Source organism: Barbus barbus (genome assembly GCF_936440315.1).
Source record: "Barbus barbus genome assembly, chromosome: 4".
NCBI classification, from domain to species: Eukaryota; Metazoa; Chordata; class Actinopteri; order Cypriniformes; family Cyprinidae; genus Barbus; species Barbus barbus.
The window spans coordinates 14226954-14246699 of NC_136732.1; the positions used below are offsets into that span (position 1 = coordinate 14226954).

General features: G+C 38.0%; 1 protein-coding gene across 1 annotated transcript; it reads right to left on the bottom strand.

Moving 5' to 3' along the window:
• Positions 1 to 5: 5 nt before the first annotated feature.
• Positions 6 to 18081, bottom strand: LOC306868130 (ecto-ADP-ribosyltransferase 5-like; the record flags this gene model as incomplete). Its single annotated transcript, XM_079414169.1, has 3 exons — positions 6 to 53; positions 17263 to 17952; positions 18040 to 18081. 3 exons carry the CDS (start codon positions 18079 to 18081, stop codon positions 6 to 8), a joined length of 780 nt encoding a protein of 259 aa, XP_079270295.1.
• Positions 18082 to 19746: the final 1665 nt, after the last annotated feature.

The window sequence follows — 19746 nt, forward strand, 5'->3', positions numbered from 1 at the left end:
TTGATTCAGACAAATCCCTCAGATGATCTAGTAGATCCAGTGAAGAACAGATGCTGAAAGACAAGAAACAGAACAGTAATATGCTGCACAATAAAAGTGTTCACCAAATTCTTATATATGCCGTTTTAAATTTAAGGTATTTTTTGTCAAAAAAATCATGTCAAATATGCAATTAAACCTGTGATGTTCACTGATATATTGACCTTGACCTATATTGACCCCAAAATTACCTGAGAATATTGTGTGTCTCTTTATCTTCACTTTTCAGAAGTTCAGGAGCAACGATGAGAGGAGAAGATCAGAAAAGTCAGTTGCTCACAGACAACAAACCAAGTGATGAGGAAGGTTATTTATATCATTAAAAATGTCTGTTTGTGTGTATTGTGGGAAACAATAGCTGAAGTGTGATCATGGTGCATCAGCATATTTGCCAGCTCTTCACAATGCAACACTTATGAGAGTCTGGTTTATATGTGGTTTCACACAGGACAGTTCCTGTCATGTTATTATCAGAAAACAGGTTTGTTTTGTGATGGGCAAATTCTGATCATGGAAATATGAATCTGCAGACACAAATACATCAGTCGATTCATTCCTGATACACTGTATCTTTAACAAATATTTATATCTGAAGAGTAAATGCAGCTGTGTGCCACAAATACCTGACATGCACACTTTAAGCATCCCCTGTTATGAATTAATTAAAATAATAGTAGTAGTAAATATTTAATAATAAACTGTCTAAGTTGCCTTGATTGCTGTTTAGATATCATTATAGAGAGTAGCCTACATTTATATAGACTAACCACTAGATGACAGTAGCGGCATATTTATCTTGAGGAAGAAGCTATTGTGTTAATTTTGATAGAGCTAAAATGGAATAAAGAGGCAAATTTGTGACAGTTTCTTCACAGAGGTAAGAAAGAGTACATGGTTTAAGATTACATTTCCCATAATGCTTTGGCGAAGAGAGAGTGCCGTAAGGAAGAGAAGTGATCGAATACCGTAGAAATTATGGAATTGTTCAAAAACTTAAGTCAGGGGTAAGTCTGGAGGGCACTGTCCTGCAGAATATAGCTCCAACTTGCCTCAGCACAGCTGTTTCTATGCCGTATAAGCAGTGTTGGGAAGGTTACTTTGGAAATGTAATAGGTTACAGATTACAAGTTACCCCACCTAAAATGTAATAAGTAGTGTAACTTTTCAATTACTTTATTAAAGTAATGTAACTGATTACATTTGATTACTTTTTGATTACTTTTTTAAATTTCTAATGTTTTCAACTGTTAATCATTTGCAAACATGTAAAGCAGGCAGGGTTTACCTTACAGTGGTGCTCAACACTGGTTAATGTCAGACTTTTGAAATAATGAATCACTTGAATTAAGATTATAATAATTTAATTTTAAAGGAGACATTGGATGCAAAATATCTTCATTTGCATATAAATGTGTCTTAGCAGTGTGTGGACACAAACCACCCTACAATGATCAAAATTAACTCTTTGTTTAATCCCCCAAAAACCTAAATAGTCTCAATTATCAAGCTATTTTGATTTTGGAGTGAATAACCAGCGCTCTCTTTCACTTTCAATACCATGACTGAGGTGAGACCCTTGAGCAAGGCACCGAACCCCCAACTGCTACCCAGGCGCTGCAGCAATGTGTGTGTGTGCGTGTGTGTGCGCACTTGGATGGGTTAAATGCAGAGCACAAATTCCGAGTATGGGTCACCATATCTGGCCACATGTCACTTCACTCCACTTTCACTAAATTCGTTTATGGCTTTTTACTCCAGACTCCAAAAATCAAGGCTAGATCAGTTCCCATTGTTCATGATCCAGCTGCACCTCCAGAAGAAGTAAGTCTCACACTTAATATTTTTTATGATTATTTGTTCTTCCACAGAAGAGAGGGACGGGGTGAGCAGAGCTCATTAGCATGTATGCACTATGCACCAAAATGAGTCGCTGTAAACAGAGCTGTTTTTGACAAGGTAAAAAGGGGGTTGTTATACATGACCACTGAGACCATTTCAAGAAGACCCTAAAGAATCATACCAACTTGTGGAAAATGGGCATCCGATGTCCCCTTTGAAGCACAGCCACCATAAAATCAGACTTACTTTAAAATCATTCTGAGGTTAAATACAGATATAAAATCATAACAAGAAATAGTTTAATAGCTATGATAGTGTTTTTTGAAATCAAATCTATGCATAGCTATGACAGGAAACACTGGAATCTAACGATGCCTTAGAAAAAAACTGTTAATCTTAAAAAAATAAAGCATATACATAAACCCATATAGGAAATACGTATAAGAGTTATCAGATAAGCATGTTATAAACTTCTGAAATATTGGTGTTTCATATTTTAGAGCAGTCACTGCAATTTATGAAAGAAATCAATTAAATCTGTATGTGGGAGTGTATGTGAAAAAAATCAGATGTAACCCCCTTTGTAATCCTTAACATTTTCATAAGTAACTCATTTAATTACACATTTTTCTTAGTAACTAACTAATTACAATTACTTTTATTTTGTAATCAAATTATGTAATTATGTTACATGCAACTAGTTACTCCCCAACACTGCATATAAGACCTTGATTAGCTGGTTCAGCTGTGTTTAATTTGGGTAGGAGCTGAACTCTGCAGAGCAGTGGCCCTCCAGCAACAGGTTTGTACACCCCTGACTTAAGTAAACAGTTAGTTTTGTCCTTAGTCATCATTGTTACATGCTAAGAAGAAAAGACACGACACCTCCAGGTGGTTTTGGTAGTGTGATAATAACCAAACCTCAGTTTTTTCAGTGAAAAATGACAATGACACTTACAAAGGGGTTTTTGTGAGAACGGGTCTGATGCTTCGTCTGAGTAAAAGTGAGAAAGGTTATGTGTCATCCGAAGTAGCGGAAAGGTATTTTGGTTGAACTCAGAGCTCAAGCTGAGCCTCGGCTTCGAACCTCCATTGGGGACAGCCACGTTTGTTTACCATTAACCATCAGGATTGAATGGGCAGGCAAACTTGTGAAATAAACATAAGTGTAACAGTGTAAGTGTTTACAGATTAGTCCAAATATGCAGTGTGGTGTGTGCGTGTGTACTATTGCACTTGTAGACCTGAGACATTGGTTTATTATTCGATAATACTTGGGAGCAGAAGGAGGGAAGGAGGAGGATTTATGCATTTGACTGTCTGTGAGAATAAGCTGTTATTTAATCTGTTAGCCCTCATTTTGATTGTTCTGTATCTTTTCCCAGAGGCCAGAAGGGAAAACGAGTGATGTCCAGGGTGAATGGGGTCCATTATGATACAACTGTATTTGCAGGTTGCACCCGCTGCAGGTCTTTTCTATTCTGTGCAGCTGCTGAACCACACTGTGATGCAATAGGTCAGAAGGCTCTTTGAATGGGGAAACATCAAATTCTCCAAAACTGTTCACTAAGCATGTGATTAAATTTCATATTTGAAATCAACAAAGAAATCTGATAACAACTGTGTCATAAATGTTGTTTATTTTGCTCAAACAGCATTATAAAAAGCTTATTTCTCAGGCTAGATCAGCCAGTGCGCATATGCAGTCCAAGGTGCACGTCTCAGAGCACTGACTGTTTCTATAGCAACCGGGACTTCTAACAGCAGCTGCAGTGACTCGCTGGCTGCGTCCGAAATCGCATACTTCCCTACTATATAGTATGCGGAAAACAGTATGCGAGGCTAGTAGTATGTCCGAATTCATAGTATTCGAAAAACAGTAGGCGAGAATTACCCGGATGACCTACTACTTCCGCCCGAATTCTGTAGTAGGCATACGATGGACACTTTACTATCCCATGACGCCACGGGAGAGGAGGCGTCATATTCGAAAAATGGCGGATAGCGGCGACGCAGCTGTTTTCAAGTGCAAGTACCTCAGGCAAAAACGTTGTTCATTGTGGTTAAATTGTACTTGTTTAAAATAATCAAAGTAAATGGCTGACTTATTAAAGTTTAAACGTTGTAAATCGATGAGATGACTTCATGAACATGGCGGATGTAGTACGTCCGAATTCCATTCATACTACCCTCATTCATACTATATAGAACGTACTTTTTTAACGGTCGAGAAGTACGTTTGAATACAAATGTAGTACCTACACAAGTAGTATGCGATTTCGGACGCAGCCGCTGACTTTACCGATTAGCGATTGGCTCTTTCATTCAGAAGGAGGGACTTCCTGCGATTGAGCAGCCATATTGAGCGTTGCATTTTTCCCCATTCAAAACTATACGAGTGACACGTCTTGGAGTAGAGGAGGGGGCTGAGGACACACCCCTGTGGTGTGCCAGCGTTCAGGATGAGAGTTGATGATGTGTGACCTCCCATCCTGGCATTTTGAGGTCTGTTGTGCAGAAAGTCCAGTATCCATGTTGTAAAAAAGGCTACGATTTTCTATTATTCTAACCTCTCTTTTAAATCTCTCCCTTCAGCATGTTGAGACACACGCACATTCAGAGCACCTCACCTGAGCCAATCAGCATCCAGAAACCTTGACCACGTGATATCCCCCGCCCTCACAGAGACTGTAGCTGAGTGTAGCGGCATGCAGAGAAGTTTTGGGGAGTTTAGGGGAAGTCGTGGCCTAATGGTTAGAGAGTCGGACTCGTAATCCAAAGGTTGCGGGTTCGAGTCCCGGGCCGGCAGGGATTGTAGGTGGGGGGAGTGAATGTCCAGTGCTCTCTCCACCCTCAATACCACGACTGAGGTGCCCTTGAGCAAGGCACCAAACCCCCAACTGGGGGTTTGGTGCCTTGCTCAATGCAGAGCACGAATTCCGAGTATGGGTCACCATACTTGGCAGTATGTCATTTGACTCACTCACTTAAAGATCGCTTTTTGGACAAAGTGTTGTGCGTGAATGCAAAAAAACCCGCACAACTACATACATCACAGCCTTGACCACACAGTCTGTTGAGTGGTGACAATAAATGGGTTATTCTCATAAAACGAGTGCATCTTTGTTTCGTCTCTAATCGGACAGGCTTTGGTGGGTCAGTACCCTGAGCCGGCAAATAGTTTTATATGGTGAAGAGCTAACCAAAAGCCAACCATTTTTTCACATGTGCATAGTGAACTGACTAGGCCAGGGCTGTCCAAACTCGGTCCTGGAAGGCTGGTGTCCTGCAGAGTTTAGCTCCAACTTGCCTCAACACACCTGCATGGAAGCTTCTAGTATGCCTAGTAAGAGCTTGATTAGCTGCTTCAGGTGTGTTTAATTAGGGTTGGAGCTAAACTCTGCAGGACACCGGCCCTCCAGGAACGGTTTGTGTTTGGATTATTGTCCGGTTGGAAGATCCAAACATGGCCCATTATAAGATTTCTAACAGAGTCAGTCACTTATTTAATTTTTTATCTGTTTGGTATTTGATAGAATCCATGATGCCATGTATCTAAACAAGATGTTCAGGACCTCCAGCAGAAATATAGGCCCACAACATCAAAAATACAGCTGTATATTTCATTGTACACATGGGGTACTTTTTATCCCTGTGTTCACCAAACCCATCTTGAGTGTTTGCTGCTAAAAAGCTCATTTTTTAGTTTCATCTGACCATAGAAGCCAGTCCCATTTGAAGTTCCAGTTGTGTCTGATAACTGAATATGCTGGAGTTTGTTTTTCGATGAGTGAGCAGAATTTTTCTTGAAACCCTCCCAAACAACATGTGGTGATGTAGGTGCTGTTTGACCTTTTTTTTTTTTTTAAGGTTTTCTGACCCTGACACTCAACTATTTTCTGCAATTTTCCAGCTGTGGTCCTTGGAGAGTCTTTAGCCACTCAAACTCTCCTCCTCACCGTGCATTAGGACGATATAGACACACGTCCTCTTCCAGGCAGTTTCGTAACATTTTCTGCTGATTGGAAATTCTTAATTATTGCCCTGATGGTGGAAATGGAAACTCTAGCAACTTTTTTTTTTTTCATTGTGATGGATGATTAAGGGAATTTGGGATTTGTTTTCCCTCCTATTTATATTTCTGTGAAACAGGAAGCCATGGCTGGATAATTTCATGTTCATAATCACCCTGGAGTGCTCAAAATTGTGAATATGAATGGGAATATACTTCAGAGATATTTTACTCATAAGAATTTCTAGGGGTGGCAATAATTGTGTCCAACGTGTATTTGAGAAAAAGTTTATTTCATAATGATATCCCCCCCCCTTTTTTTAAATTCTTATTATCCAATGAAAGATTAGATTTTTGTGATTTTTTAAATAAAAGATCAAAAGGATTAACAATGCAGATTAATTTTCACAGCCTTCTTTTATCATATATACCAAGGGTGCCGATATATTTGGCCATGACTGGACATAAAAATAACTGCCTGAAAAACTGCCTGAAAAAACATTATTTTATGACACAGGTCACTTTGAAAAATATGTGATGGGGTAACCTTTGTAAATGTCAACAATGTGCTGTGCTGTGGACAAATAAAACAACGGAGATGGCTGTGGCCATTCTGTGGTACCCAGGTTATTGTTGATTATTGTAAAATGGTGTCTTTGTGATGCAGGTAACAACAGAAAAATGGTTTACATGAATGTATAGCAAGCTGTGTTTTTCATTGTACTGTTCACTGCTTTATGAAATTATGAAAGAAGAATTATGAAAGTACTGGTGTATTTACTTGTGTTGTACACAGAATTACAGTATGCTTAGATCAACTTTAAAATAATTGCAGGTTCAAGGGAAGAGTATTGTTCCGTTTGTGGACAAAAAGGAGGAGTCCAAATGGTGGAGCAAATAAAAATAAATAAACAAATAAATCTTAAAAAATATATATATATTTAAAAAAAACATACAGTGTGAATTATGCGACAGGTGGTTCTACATGGAATGCCTCAACATAGAGGTCCCTCCTGAACATCAACCATAGTCCTGTGTTTTGTGCATGTACACTGTTAGACATTTCTGTAGTTATTTGCTGTATATCACCCAGTATAATACTGCAAATTCCCTTTACAGTAAATAACTGTAATACCCTTTGCATGATGGGAATTTTCTGTGATGTCAGACCCCACATACAGAGACTTTCTGTAGGCCTATTTTTTTTAAATTGTTGTATACTACTGTGTTTACTGTAACGGCCTCTTTGGCGCCATTCTATTGAGGTAGTTTTATTTTCCTAATTTCTTACATTTGGACTGACGTGATTTGTCTTACACCATGTCTACAACGCGCAACAGCTTGGGACTGACTATACTGGACGTGTTACATCATTTGTAATGATGGGAAATCCGTTTGCCCTTCATGTCAGAAACAACGCGAGCGCTCAGAGCACTTCTGTAGGCCTATGTCAGAAATATACCGGAGCATCACTTTACTGTCCGCATTCACTGTAGATAGTATATATAATAGGTTCTATATTGTTTTTTTTTATCATATTGTTTTTTATCGAGTCGCGCCGCGCCACTCGCATCCGAGGAAGACACAGAACCAGCGGGGCAGCGCGCAGTTTGTGTCAGATTTTTGCACACCAGTTTACCTAACATTAGTAACATTTACCCGTCAACAACTTTGAGATGTTACATGCTTTGTAAGCTGTGTGTAAGTTTTTTTTCAAAGTAAGTTTTGAGCAATTAAGTCATCCATCAATTTATGTAATTAATAGGATGATAATATTGGGCAAATTTGTACATGGATGAAAAAGATATTGGGAAAAAAACAATTAAAAAAATAAGCACATACACAAGCCCAAATAGGAAATAAAACCGTTATCAAATAATCAAATAAACATGTGTCCCCTTCTGACTCCTAAACTCCTGAAACTCTGGTGTCTCATATTTTAGAGCAGTCAATGCAATTTTGGAAAGAAATCAATTATATATATATATTCAGATATAAACTCCTTAAGTACACAAAATTTGCTAAATTTAAGCTAAATTCATAAGCTAAATTTTGCAGGAAAGTGGTCCTTGAGGGCCAGAGTTCAGAACCCCTGCCCTAGGGTCTCGTGGACATGTGTCTTTAATGGACATGTGCACGCAGCGGCAGGGGCTTACCTGGGCTTAAATCCAGGGCCCCTGATTGAGAGGGGCCCCGGTGATGCCGGAAAATATTGTAACTGCATTTTATAATGAGTTGACTATTCCCTTAAAATTACGCTTTATCGGTTTGCTTTGAATGCACGCGTGGGCGTCGCAAGTGCTGCGTGAGAAGGTTCAGCCAGTCAGAAAAGAGAAAAAATGGCAAAAATTCCGTCGCTCACGGCATATTAACGCGGGGCTAGGAGAAGATGCTGATGCAGATCATGGCAGGTAGGTCATATGCTATCAGTAGTAAGATAGAGTAGGCTATTAGTCTAATAATTAACTACTTTTCCATCTTAACATAGTTGAGCTATGTTAAGCTACAGTAGTTAGTTAGCGACTACACACTACAGCCAAGGAAGTGAACATAAACAGTTGTGGAAAAAATCTGATGTGTAACATTAGATTAGATTCGTGATTTAGATCTTAATATACACCTCAAACAACGAAAGAAAAGAGCGAATTACTCACTGCTCTTGACTGAATAACTTTTGTAGCTTTATTAATTGTAATTAATTCACTAAAAAATATGCAATTATTACTCTTACATTTGATTATTCAATTTCTGTATTATTCTCAAGTAAAGGACTGTTAATTCCATTTTTTCATAGGCCTTTTATTTCATTTTGTATTTGCTCTACTGTTTTTTAATTCACAGCTTTGTTTTTTGTTTTTTTTAAATAACAAATGTAAAATAACAAAAAGAGCTTTATTTTGATGATTCATTAACTATGGTAATTAAATAATTGGAGGAAAAGATGCATTGTGATGCATCATAATTCTAATCAAATCCTGAGGCAACTGAAGATTCATATATGTGACCTGTTCTGGCAAAATGAGTCACAAAGAGCAAATTTTCAAAAATAAGTTATTTTACATTCTCTGTTAAAAGACCTTCAAAATGATATATGATTTGTTGGAATCGGACGAAAAATGAGCTACAGCCATTTAAAGTCGATGAAGTCAGCGAAGTAAATTCTGAGAAAAACTGAGAAAAACAAAGTTTTCTGAAGGTTCCAAAGCAAAATCACCTAGCAACGCTGCATATATTCCTCCAATTCTTTTCTTAATGATCATTAATATATTAATACTCACAATAAAGCTATTTTTTATTTTATCTTTGTTATTATAAAATACAATTTCTTTAAAAAAAAAAAAGTAGAACCAATATAAGACAGAAACGAATGCATTACTTTTTCATTTTACAAAGCAACAAGCATTCAAGTAAGAAAAACAATAAGAAAAAGATTTTGTAAAAATCACTTTTACAAATAAATTGATTATTAAAACTACAAAAGCACTTTGATCAAGAGCAGCGATCTTTCCTTTTATTGTTAGATTAACATTAATGAGACAGACGGGCTATACAGTGGGTACGGAAAGTATTCAGACCCCCTTAAATTTTTCACTCTTTGTTATATTGCAGCCATTTGCTAAAATCATTTAAGTTCATTTTTTTTCCTCATTAATGTACACACAGCACCCCATATTGACAGAAAAACACAGAATTGTTGACATTTTTGGAGATTTATTAAAAAAGAAAAACTGAAATATCACATGGTCCTAAGTATTCAGACCCTTTGCTCAGTATTTAGTAGAAGCACCCTTTTGATCTAATACAGCCATGAGTCTTTTTGGGAAAGATGCAACAAGTTTTTCACACCTGGATTTGGGGATCCTCTGCCATTCCTCCTTGCAGATCCTCTCCAGTTCTGTCAGGTTGGATGGTAAACGTTGGTGGACAGCCATTTTTAGGTCTCTCCGGAGATGCTCAATTGGGTTTAAGTCAGGGCTCTGGCTGGGCCATTCAAGAACAGTCACGGAGTTGTTGTGAAGCCACTCCTTCGTTATTTTAGCTGTGTGCTTAGGGTCATTGTCTTGTTGGAAGGTAAACCTTCGGCCCAGTCTGAGGTCCTGAGCAAGGTTTTCGTCCAGGATATCCCTGTACTTGGCCGCATTAATCTTTCCTTCGATTGCAACCAGTTGTCCTGTCCCTGCAGCTGAAAAACACCCCCACAGCATGATGCTGCCACCACCATGCTTCACTGTTGGGACTGTATTGGACAGGTGATGAGCAGTGCCTGGTGTTCTCCACACATACCGCTTAGAATTAAGGCCAAAAAATTCTATCTTGTTCTCATCAAACCAGAGAATCTTCAGGTGTTTTTTTAGCAAACTCCATGCGGGCTTTCATCTGTCTTGCACTGAGGAGAGGCTTCTGTCGGGCCACTCTGCCATAAAGCATTATAAAGCAGTGTTTTTCTGTCAATATGTGGTGCTGTGTGTATATTAATGAGGAAAAAAAATGAACAAATGATTTTAGCAAATGGCTGCAATATAACAAAGAGTGAAAAATTTAAGGGGGTCTGAATATTTTCCGTACCCACTGTATATTAAGACCTACTGTGCACAGATCTAATATAATGTTACACATCAGATGTTTTCCCCAAACGTTCACTTAAGACATAACTGATTATGACTGCGTGAATAGCCTACTTAAATACTTAATTCTGTGTAGGCCTACACAGTAGGCTATGTGTATGTTTATTGGGATCGTGCGCTGGCAGAAGCGCCATTATGTGTGCGATTCATAAAGCAGTACTATTTGCAGCATTGTGATTGCTAGATAAGGAGTCTTACAATTACGGGGCAGTCGTGGCCTAATGGATAGAGAGTTGAACTTGTAACCTGAAGGTCGTGGGTTCGAGTCCAGCAGGGATTGTAGGTGGGGGAGTGAAGAACCAACACTCTCTCCACCCTCAATACCACGACTGAGGTGAGACCCTTGAGCAAAGCACTGAACCCCCAACTGCTACCTGGGTGCCGCAGCAATGGCTGCCTACTGCTCCGGGTGTATGTTCACTACTGTATGTACACTTGGATGGGTTAAATGCAGAGCACAAATTCCGAGTATGGGTCACCATGCTTGGCCACATGCCACTTCCCTCCCTTAATTAACTCACTTTTGTGAAAACCTGAAATTTGACCAAAATCAAAATCATTTTTCACTTTTTTTGTCTGTAGTTCAAAATTAGTTCAAATTTAGCCCGTGCACATTCCGACTCATTTTGCCAGCACGGGTCACATATGTGAATTGGCCATAAGGGCTCAACAGTGGTTGAAATTTTTACTTGCCCAACTACCAAAAATAAAATAGTTTTGTTATCATTGTTTTTGATACCAAATTTATAAATACCAGTTAAATTTTACAATTCTCGATTCCAACTGAAGACAAGTGAACAGTCAGTAAGAACAAATGAACAAATTATAAGCAATAGCACAAACAAACAGAACAAAAAAAAAAAAAAAACGAAGTTTTGGAGTTTGTAGATGTTCATGTACAGAAACTGAATAATCAAATGTAAAACAACATTGCATAGCCTACTCGTGTATGTTTTTTTCTGTTCAAGCGTAAGTTTCGGAAAGAAAGGCAATTTGGAGCTCGCGCACTGAGACGCGCAGCTCTGTGTGCACACAGAACATACAGAATGGACCTACCTTTCATGTCTTCTTGCCCTTTAATGCTTTAAACTCTCTTGAATGTTTAAGTCGGCAAGGCTTAAAACTGGCACCAGGCCATCTCATACACTTAAAAACTTTGCTACTGCAGCTCGTTACAAAGGTTTCACTCATTAGTTATTGCATTAAAAAATAAAATTAGGGATTTAAAAAAAATGCGAAGATCCACAAGCAGAAAGACATATTTGTTACGGTAAATCAGAAGTGCAGACTGTTTTGTGAAGGTGTAGGCTACATTTACCTTCACTAATTTACCTTCCTGCACTGTTAATGGCATTTATTACTTCAAACTTAAAGGCTGATGACTCGCGCTTTGTGATTATCAAGATTGAGTGAATGTAGAATGTAGTTCTCGTTGATGAAGGGCCCCTCAAGAGGTAAAGCCCAGGGGCCCCTTACGGTGTTAATGCGGCCCTGGGCAGCGGCCAGCTAGACCGCAAGTGTTTCATTTGGAAAAGGGCCATACAAAAATCAATAAACATGTCCTCGCTCAGTCCAACAAACTCCCACACCATAGATGAAGATAAAACACTATAAACCAAACGGGCTCAAATATTAGCCACATCAGTAAAACTCTCAAAAAATTTCATTTATTGGTCGTTCACCACTCATACACGAACACTACCCATAAAATCAGCAGTAAATATTTGTTGGTCTCACTTCCCTTCCCAGACAGTGAGTGTAAACGCTGTTGATAATTACTCTAAAAGAGAAAAACCACATAAGAATGAAGGTGCGCTAAACAACCATTCAAATATAGCCAAATCACAGCCATACCTGTGGCGAGGGGGGTGTGGGAATGCGAAGGCTGCAGCGGGAGAATGGTTGCGGAGACGAGCGGTAAAAAGGAGGTCAAGTGAATAATGACTGACACCTGTATCTAATTCCAGTGATTGGGGAGAGATGAGAGATGAGAGAAAAGAGCCCCGCAGACCTGGGAGGGGAGAGAGAGAGACTGAACGCCAGCAGAGAGAGAGCCTTGTTTGTGTGTCTTGCTCGAAATCTGTGTAGGCAGAGAGCCTGACAGCCCTTTATTTTGTTCCTTGTTGGTTATTTTTCTGAGTAATAAAAAGCTTTACTCGCCACCCCTGACTTCCTCGTCCTTCGTCCGACTGAACCTCGTTACAACACCTGTGTAGAAAAAGGTGAAAGGCAATGCATTAAGTACTACAATTTGGTGATATAACTATAGGCGTATCACTAGCAGTCACCGCTATCTATCTTTATGCCTTGTGATGTGACGTGAACCAAGCAAGCATCGAAGCTTGTGAATAAGTGGGCATCCCAGATGAAGCCTCGATTCGAGGTTTGTGTTGTCAACATAGAAATCACGTTACCAATGACTAACGAGGTCTCACTTTCTGTCCAATCCCATGCACGATTCACTTTGCGTGTTACCATGGTCAGGTAAGTTACACTGGTTTGCTGCATCCTTAATTACCAGTTTACAACTTTATATGCAGGTATTGGCTTGGAACTTACTTGAATAATGTAATGATACATATGAAAAACTACAAAATACACACACGCACACACATAGAGGTTCAAACTGTGCCCTGTATGGCTGGTCCGACTCGTTCGGATGTAGCCGGTGATATGAGTTGCAGCTATAGTTAACAACAATTTGTTAATAATCTGACAAAACATATTGTTGGTTTCAATTTCAAAATAGTCAGTGGTGGACTGTAAGGATATACATTTGTTAAGTATTCTCGTACAAATGTGAAGTACTAAGTTTTTGGGGTTTTTTCTCTCTCACAGGACAGCAACACTACAAAAAGATGGTCTTTTACAACATATGATGCTTTGTTGTAGATTAAACTACCCAACAGTATATGAAGTAGGCAACTTTAAATTTAACAACCTTGAACATATTCAGAAGTAAAATGCCACATACAGTAGTGCAACAGTAATATTAATGCAAAACCATCCTGACTAATTATTCTCCAGAACAATACTGTGTAAGTTTTACTCCCCAAATCTTAAGTATATTAGAGTATGCAAGATACTTTTACTTAAAGGATAGTTCACCCAAAAATGAAAATTCTGTAATCGTTTACTCACCTTGTTGTTCATTTTTGAACATAGAGAACATAACAAATGTTTAAATAGAGAAATTTTACACTTTTATCCACTAAATGATCTCATTTCAAATTTGATGCTACAGGTCTCAAAAAAGTTGGCAAAGGGGCAACAAAGAACTGAAAAAGCAAGACATTTTGAAAAGATTCAGCTGGGAGAACATCTAGCAAATAATTAAGTTAATTGACATCAGGTCTGTAACATGATTAGCTATAAAAGAGATGTCTTAGAGAGGCAGAGTCTCTCAGAAGTAAAGATGGGCAGAGGCTCTCTAATCTGTGAAAGTGTGCGTAAAAAGATTGTGGAATACTTTAAAAACAAAGTTCCTCAATGTCAAATTGCAAAGGCTTTGCAAATCTCATCATCTACAGTGCATAACATCATCAAAAGATTCAGAGAAACTGGAGAAATCTCTGTGTGTAAGGGACAAGGCCAAAGACCTTTGTTGGATGCCTGTGGTCTTCGGGCCCTCAGACGACACTGCATCACTCATCGCCATGATTCTGTCATTGACATTACTAAATGGGCCCAGGAATACTTCCAGAAACCACTGTCAGTAAACACAATCCGCCATGCCATCTGCAGATGCTAAAAAGGAAGCCATATGTGAACATGGTCCAGAAGCACCGTTGTGGCCTGTGGGCCAAGTCTCTTTTAAAACGGACCGTTTTAAAGTGGAAAAGTGTTCTATGGTCAGACGAGTCCAAATATAGAAGAAAAGATAAACATGTTTAGTGTTGAAAGCCAAAATATTAAATGTCATAGACGACTATTTACTGAGTAATCTGCTTTTTTTTGTAGAAGGGGGTCAAAGTGGCAATTTTCACCTGAGATTCAGAGCCAAATTACAGGGGGTAAAAATGACTTCATAAAGATGGCAGCATCATAATGTTACTTTTACACAGAGATTGGTAGGACTATTAGTAAAATCTGTTAACTTTAGCAACCTTTAGCAACCAATGGTGGAAAGAGCAGTTTTCAAGTTTTTTCTAAAAAAGTTTGCATGCCTGTAACTAATGAAGTATTAAATATATCTTAATGCCCTTTTAGATTTTAGGTCTTCACAAACTTTTCTTTTGGCTTCTTAATTTTTAAGGCCCTATATGGATTTGTTCCAGGGATATTGGGATCTCAATATGGCTCCAGGGGTAAATCATTAAATTGTATGCATTTTCAGTGGTCAAAAACCAAATGTGGGTCACTTTGCAAAAATATACTGTATCTCCGGGGCTGAATGATGTAGAAAAGTTTATTAAGAAATAGAATCTAAAATCATATTTTGAAATCTTTACTTCTTCCCCCGGTTTCACAGACAAGGCTTAAGCCTAGTCCTAGACTAAAATGTAAGTCAACTGAAATAAACTTGCACTGACTGATCTTAAAATATATCAGTGCCTTTGTTTTTTCTCAAGATGCACCCCAGTAATGTTTTTTCTAAGCATGTTTATAAAAATTACTTAAATGTCCTAATTTAACTATGGCCTAATCCTGGTTTAGCCTAAGGCCTGTCTGTGAAACCAGGTCCTTGAGTTATAGGCATGCAAACTTTGGAAAGATTATCTTTATGGCACTCAGACAGGTATGTTCAATGCAGTTGTTTTGACAGAACTGAAGAAGTCGTGGCCTAATGGTTAGAGAGTCAGACTTGTAACCCGAAGGTTGTGAGTTTGAGTCTCAGGTCCGGCAGGAATTGTAGGTGGGGGGAGTGAATGTACAGCGCTCTCTTCCACCTTCAATACCATGACTGAGGTGCCCTTGATTCAATACCATGACTGAGGTGCCCTTGAGCAAGGCACCAAACCCCCAACTGCTCCCCAGGCACTGCATCAAAAATGGCTGCCCCCTGCTCTGGGGCATGGGCAAACTCTGAGTATGGGTGACCATACTTGGCCACATGTCACGTCGCTTTCTAAATGAGAGATACATCTCTAGTTTCAACATTATTTGTTCTTCAGACATTCCTCTTTAAAAGAAAAGAAGCATCATATTTTTGCAAAGTGACCCACATTTGGTTTTTGACCACTGAAAATGTGTACAATTTAACGATTTACTCCTGGAGCCATATTGAAATTCCAATATCTCTGGAACTGAACAATATAGGGCCTTAAAAATGATGACTTCAAAAGGAAAGTTTGTTAAGACACAAAATCTAAAAGGGCATTTAGATATCTTTAATACTTTTGAGTTACAGGCCTGCAAACTTTGAAGAAAAAACCTGGAAAGTGCTCATTATTCTGATGCTGCCATCTTTCGGAAGTCATTTTTTTTACCCCCTGCATTTGGCCCTGAAACCCAGGCAAAAATTGCCATTTTGCCCCCGCAACCTCTGCAAAATAGTGGATTACTCAGTAAATATTCATCCATGACATTTAATATTTAGGCTTTCATTACTATACTGTACATGTTTGTATATCAATGAGCCAGGGACCTCTGGTTGAGTTGACACAGAATGACCCAAATGCAATACAGATTCTGAATTAAACAAATAAAATTTATATGAAATTATTGTGGTTCAACAGTCGTAGGCTATATGAGATCATGAATCGACCTCTGTTTATTGGACAAAAAAATAGTATAACCACAAAAGTGTTTGTGGTTATAAATATATTTTAATATATAACTTGTGAAACTTGCTGATGTGACAAAATATTACTTATTCTGATGAGAAAGACATCATATATTTTGGCTATGTTGAAGTTAAAGGTATATAGTTCACCCAAAAATGTAAATTATTTTCCATACTATGGAAGTCAATGGCTACCAGCAACTGTTTGGTTACCCACATTATTTGAAATATCTTCTTTTGTATTCAACCGAAGCTAGGAATTCATACAGGTTTAGAACAACTTGAAGGTGAGTAAAGTTTGACAAAATTTTAATTGGGGGGGGGGGGGGGGGGGGGGAGTTAATTACTCATTTAAATGTCAGAAGTAGCCTAATGTATACACTTTGAACAGTGGGTGGTACTGTAACCAAACAAACACTTTTGTGCCATTTTTTTAAAGGAATCTGGTGCACAGTCAGCAATAAGAAGACAAGTGTTGATAACCAAGACCACAGCAAAGTTTACACTTTATTTACTTTAAGCTGCAATTTGCAAACCTCATATAAATGAACAGAAAATTAAACAGCTCATATAATGTTAAGTTTGACCCTTTGAGGTTGATTTTACTAACCATTTGTTGAAAAAGAAAAGTATAAGCTTGAGTCTATGGTGTGAGGAAGGATTTTATTTCTTTTGAATCTTTACCCTTTTGTTTTTAAAACAATCCTATTATCATTCTTGATATTTCATTGTTTATGCTACTTATGAAAATGTAAATAAGTGTGATGTTTTATTACAAGAATTAGATATACAATAGAAAGTGTTTTCAATTGTGCTTTTATTTAATATCTTCATGTAATTAAAACACAATCTTTTACATATTCAGTTTCCCCATACACAGCTTACAGTTATCTATCTTACAACAATCAAATATCATAACAGAAGCAACTTTCCATCTAAAGAAAGACAATGAATTTATATTTTTAAAATTTGGCCCTGTATTGAACTAGTTTTGCATCAACACCACAGTTCAGGTAACTTACTGTTCCTGTGCTTTTCAAAGTGAACACAGTGTCACACCACGCACCTTTCTGACCTTTGTTCTTGACAGCAATGACTTTAAACTTCTCATATGGAGGAATCAGCACCTCTTTCTGGTCAGGATACTTAGAGTATTTGATCACAGAAACACCTTCACAAGTTTCAATTTCAAAACAAGATCTAGGTCCAAAACCATTTGCTACTGCTTGATCAAAAGAGGAGGATGTAAATGAACCAAAACGAACCTCTTGGTTCAGAACATCCTTATCAAATTCAACTGCAGTTCCGCGATAAGTTTTATAGCATTTATTTTGTGTTTTCTTCAGAATCTGTACCGCATCTGTTAACAGAAAGTGAAGTGAATACCATGTGAATGTCTTGTCTTTGTATTTTTGTCTCTCACTACGAACAGCATTATTGAAATGACGATACACATTAGAATTGTTGTTAGTGTACACATAAATGGCGACTGAATGAATCTGTTTCAAATGATCCTCTGGATTCTTGGCTTTATTTTCACCGTCGTGCCAAGTGTTATTAAATTCAGTCGAGTTATTGATTTCCGTCTTCAGATATTTTGTTTTAACCAAATCTGCCATTTTTTCTGTACAACCCTCATATTGATCATCAACTGAATTCGGTGCCATATCCAGTGGAAATATCTTTCTTGCACCAGCAGCAGCTCTGTGATCCTGCAGCAACAGGAATCATGATGATCAATCATCAATATTCATTCATTCATTCTATAACTTAAAATTCATTCTAGAACACAAGCTTACCTGTCCTAGAGCAGCTAAAATGAGAAGAATGATCAGCAGCATCTTGATTCAGTCAAATCCTTCAGATGATCTAGTAGATCTAGTGAAGAGCAGATGCTGAAAGACAACAAATACAGTGCAATTTAACCTGTGATGTTAACTAATGGAAGTATTGTATTGACTTTTACTTTAATCCCAAATTTACCTGAGAATACTGTTGTCTCTTTTTGTCAGAGTCTGTTTTCGATATTTATCAGGAGAAACAATGAGAGGAGAAGATCATAAAAGTCCGTTGCACAAAAGTCACTGTCAGACTGTTTTATACCTCTGATAACGTGTGCGTGTGTTGTGGATTATAACAGCTGAAGTGTGGTCAGAATGTGTTAAACAAACTGTTGAGCTCATCATAATGCAACATGTGTGAAGGTCTATGTGGTTTCACACTGGACAAACTCACAGTGGAGAGTTTCTGGTTAGACGTATAAAAAAGCTTTACGTGCCTCAGGCTTTTACTCCAGATCACTTGAGCCATTCTGACTCTATGAATGTTACAGATGCAACACGTTTCTGAGTTGAAATTAAATCAAATTATTCTGGATTCTGTTTAGTGTGCATCCTTTCTTGATCTGATCTACGGATGAGTTTAATCAGTTTTGATTAATATTAAACAAACTTTGTCAAACGCTATGTGTAGTAACACTAAGTTTATTATGAAATATGGCAAATTTAGGACACAGATTAAAGAACACAAACATCAAAGTTCTGTTTTACGGTGATAAAAGCAGAAGAAGCATCGTGTTAAAGACAGGGTGAATGAAATCCATACCTCTTTAAATAGACTTTCATTATTTTATCCTTTAAAATTTCCCCTATTATACATTATTGTCATGTTTAGGAAGTATAACACTTTGTTGAACAGATATACAATAAATATAAATAGAGAAAGCTGTATTTTTTAATGAAAAGGGTGTTTTAAACTGACATAAAGGGTAAATCAATTCTACTTGTGTAATGTGGTTACAGCATCACCTACTGGTCAAAATCATTGTATGATTCATTATAATTAAATATCCCCCAGTTTCACAAACAAGGCTTTTTAGGCCTAATCCCAGATTAATATGTAAATCTGAGCTGATTCAATTTAAATAAACTTGCTCTAACTGATCTTAAAATATATCAGTGCCTTTGTTTTGCCTCAAGATACACGTAAGTATTGTTTTTTTGCAAAGGCATGTTTATGAAAAGTACTTAAATGTCCTAATTGAACTATTGCCTAATCCTGGTTTAACTTAAACACTGTCTGTGAAACCAGGCCAATACATTTTAATACATAGCGCAGTGGTCGGCAACAGGCCCACGGGCCAAAAGTGGCCCGCCAGCAATAATATCTGGCCCGCAGACAGATTATTTTGATAGCGGCTTGTTCTGAAATAGATCTGTCATGACAGCAAGAGTTAGGCCTACTCGCAATCAGAGTATGTGAGCGGAGCGCGAGTGGAGCGGTGTGATCGTGAATGGAGCGGAGCAGATTTTTTAAAAGTCGGAGCGGCGTGGTTTTCACTCGCTCCAAGAGCACTCCACCACCGCTCCATCACGAGAACAATTCATGCCAATGACCTGGCCGTAATATAACTGCATATTTAACAAGAATTCACAAGTTTAAAATATTTAGCTAGCTTGATAGAGAAGGGTCACTCAAATCAGAAAGAATGTGAATTTTGGCAATGA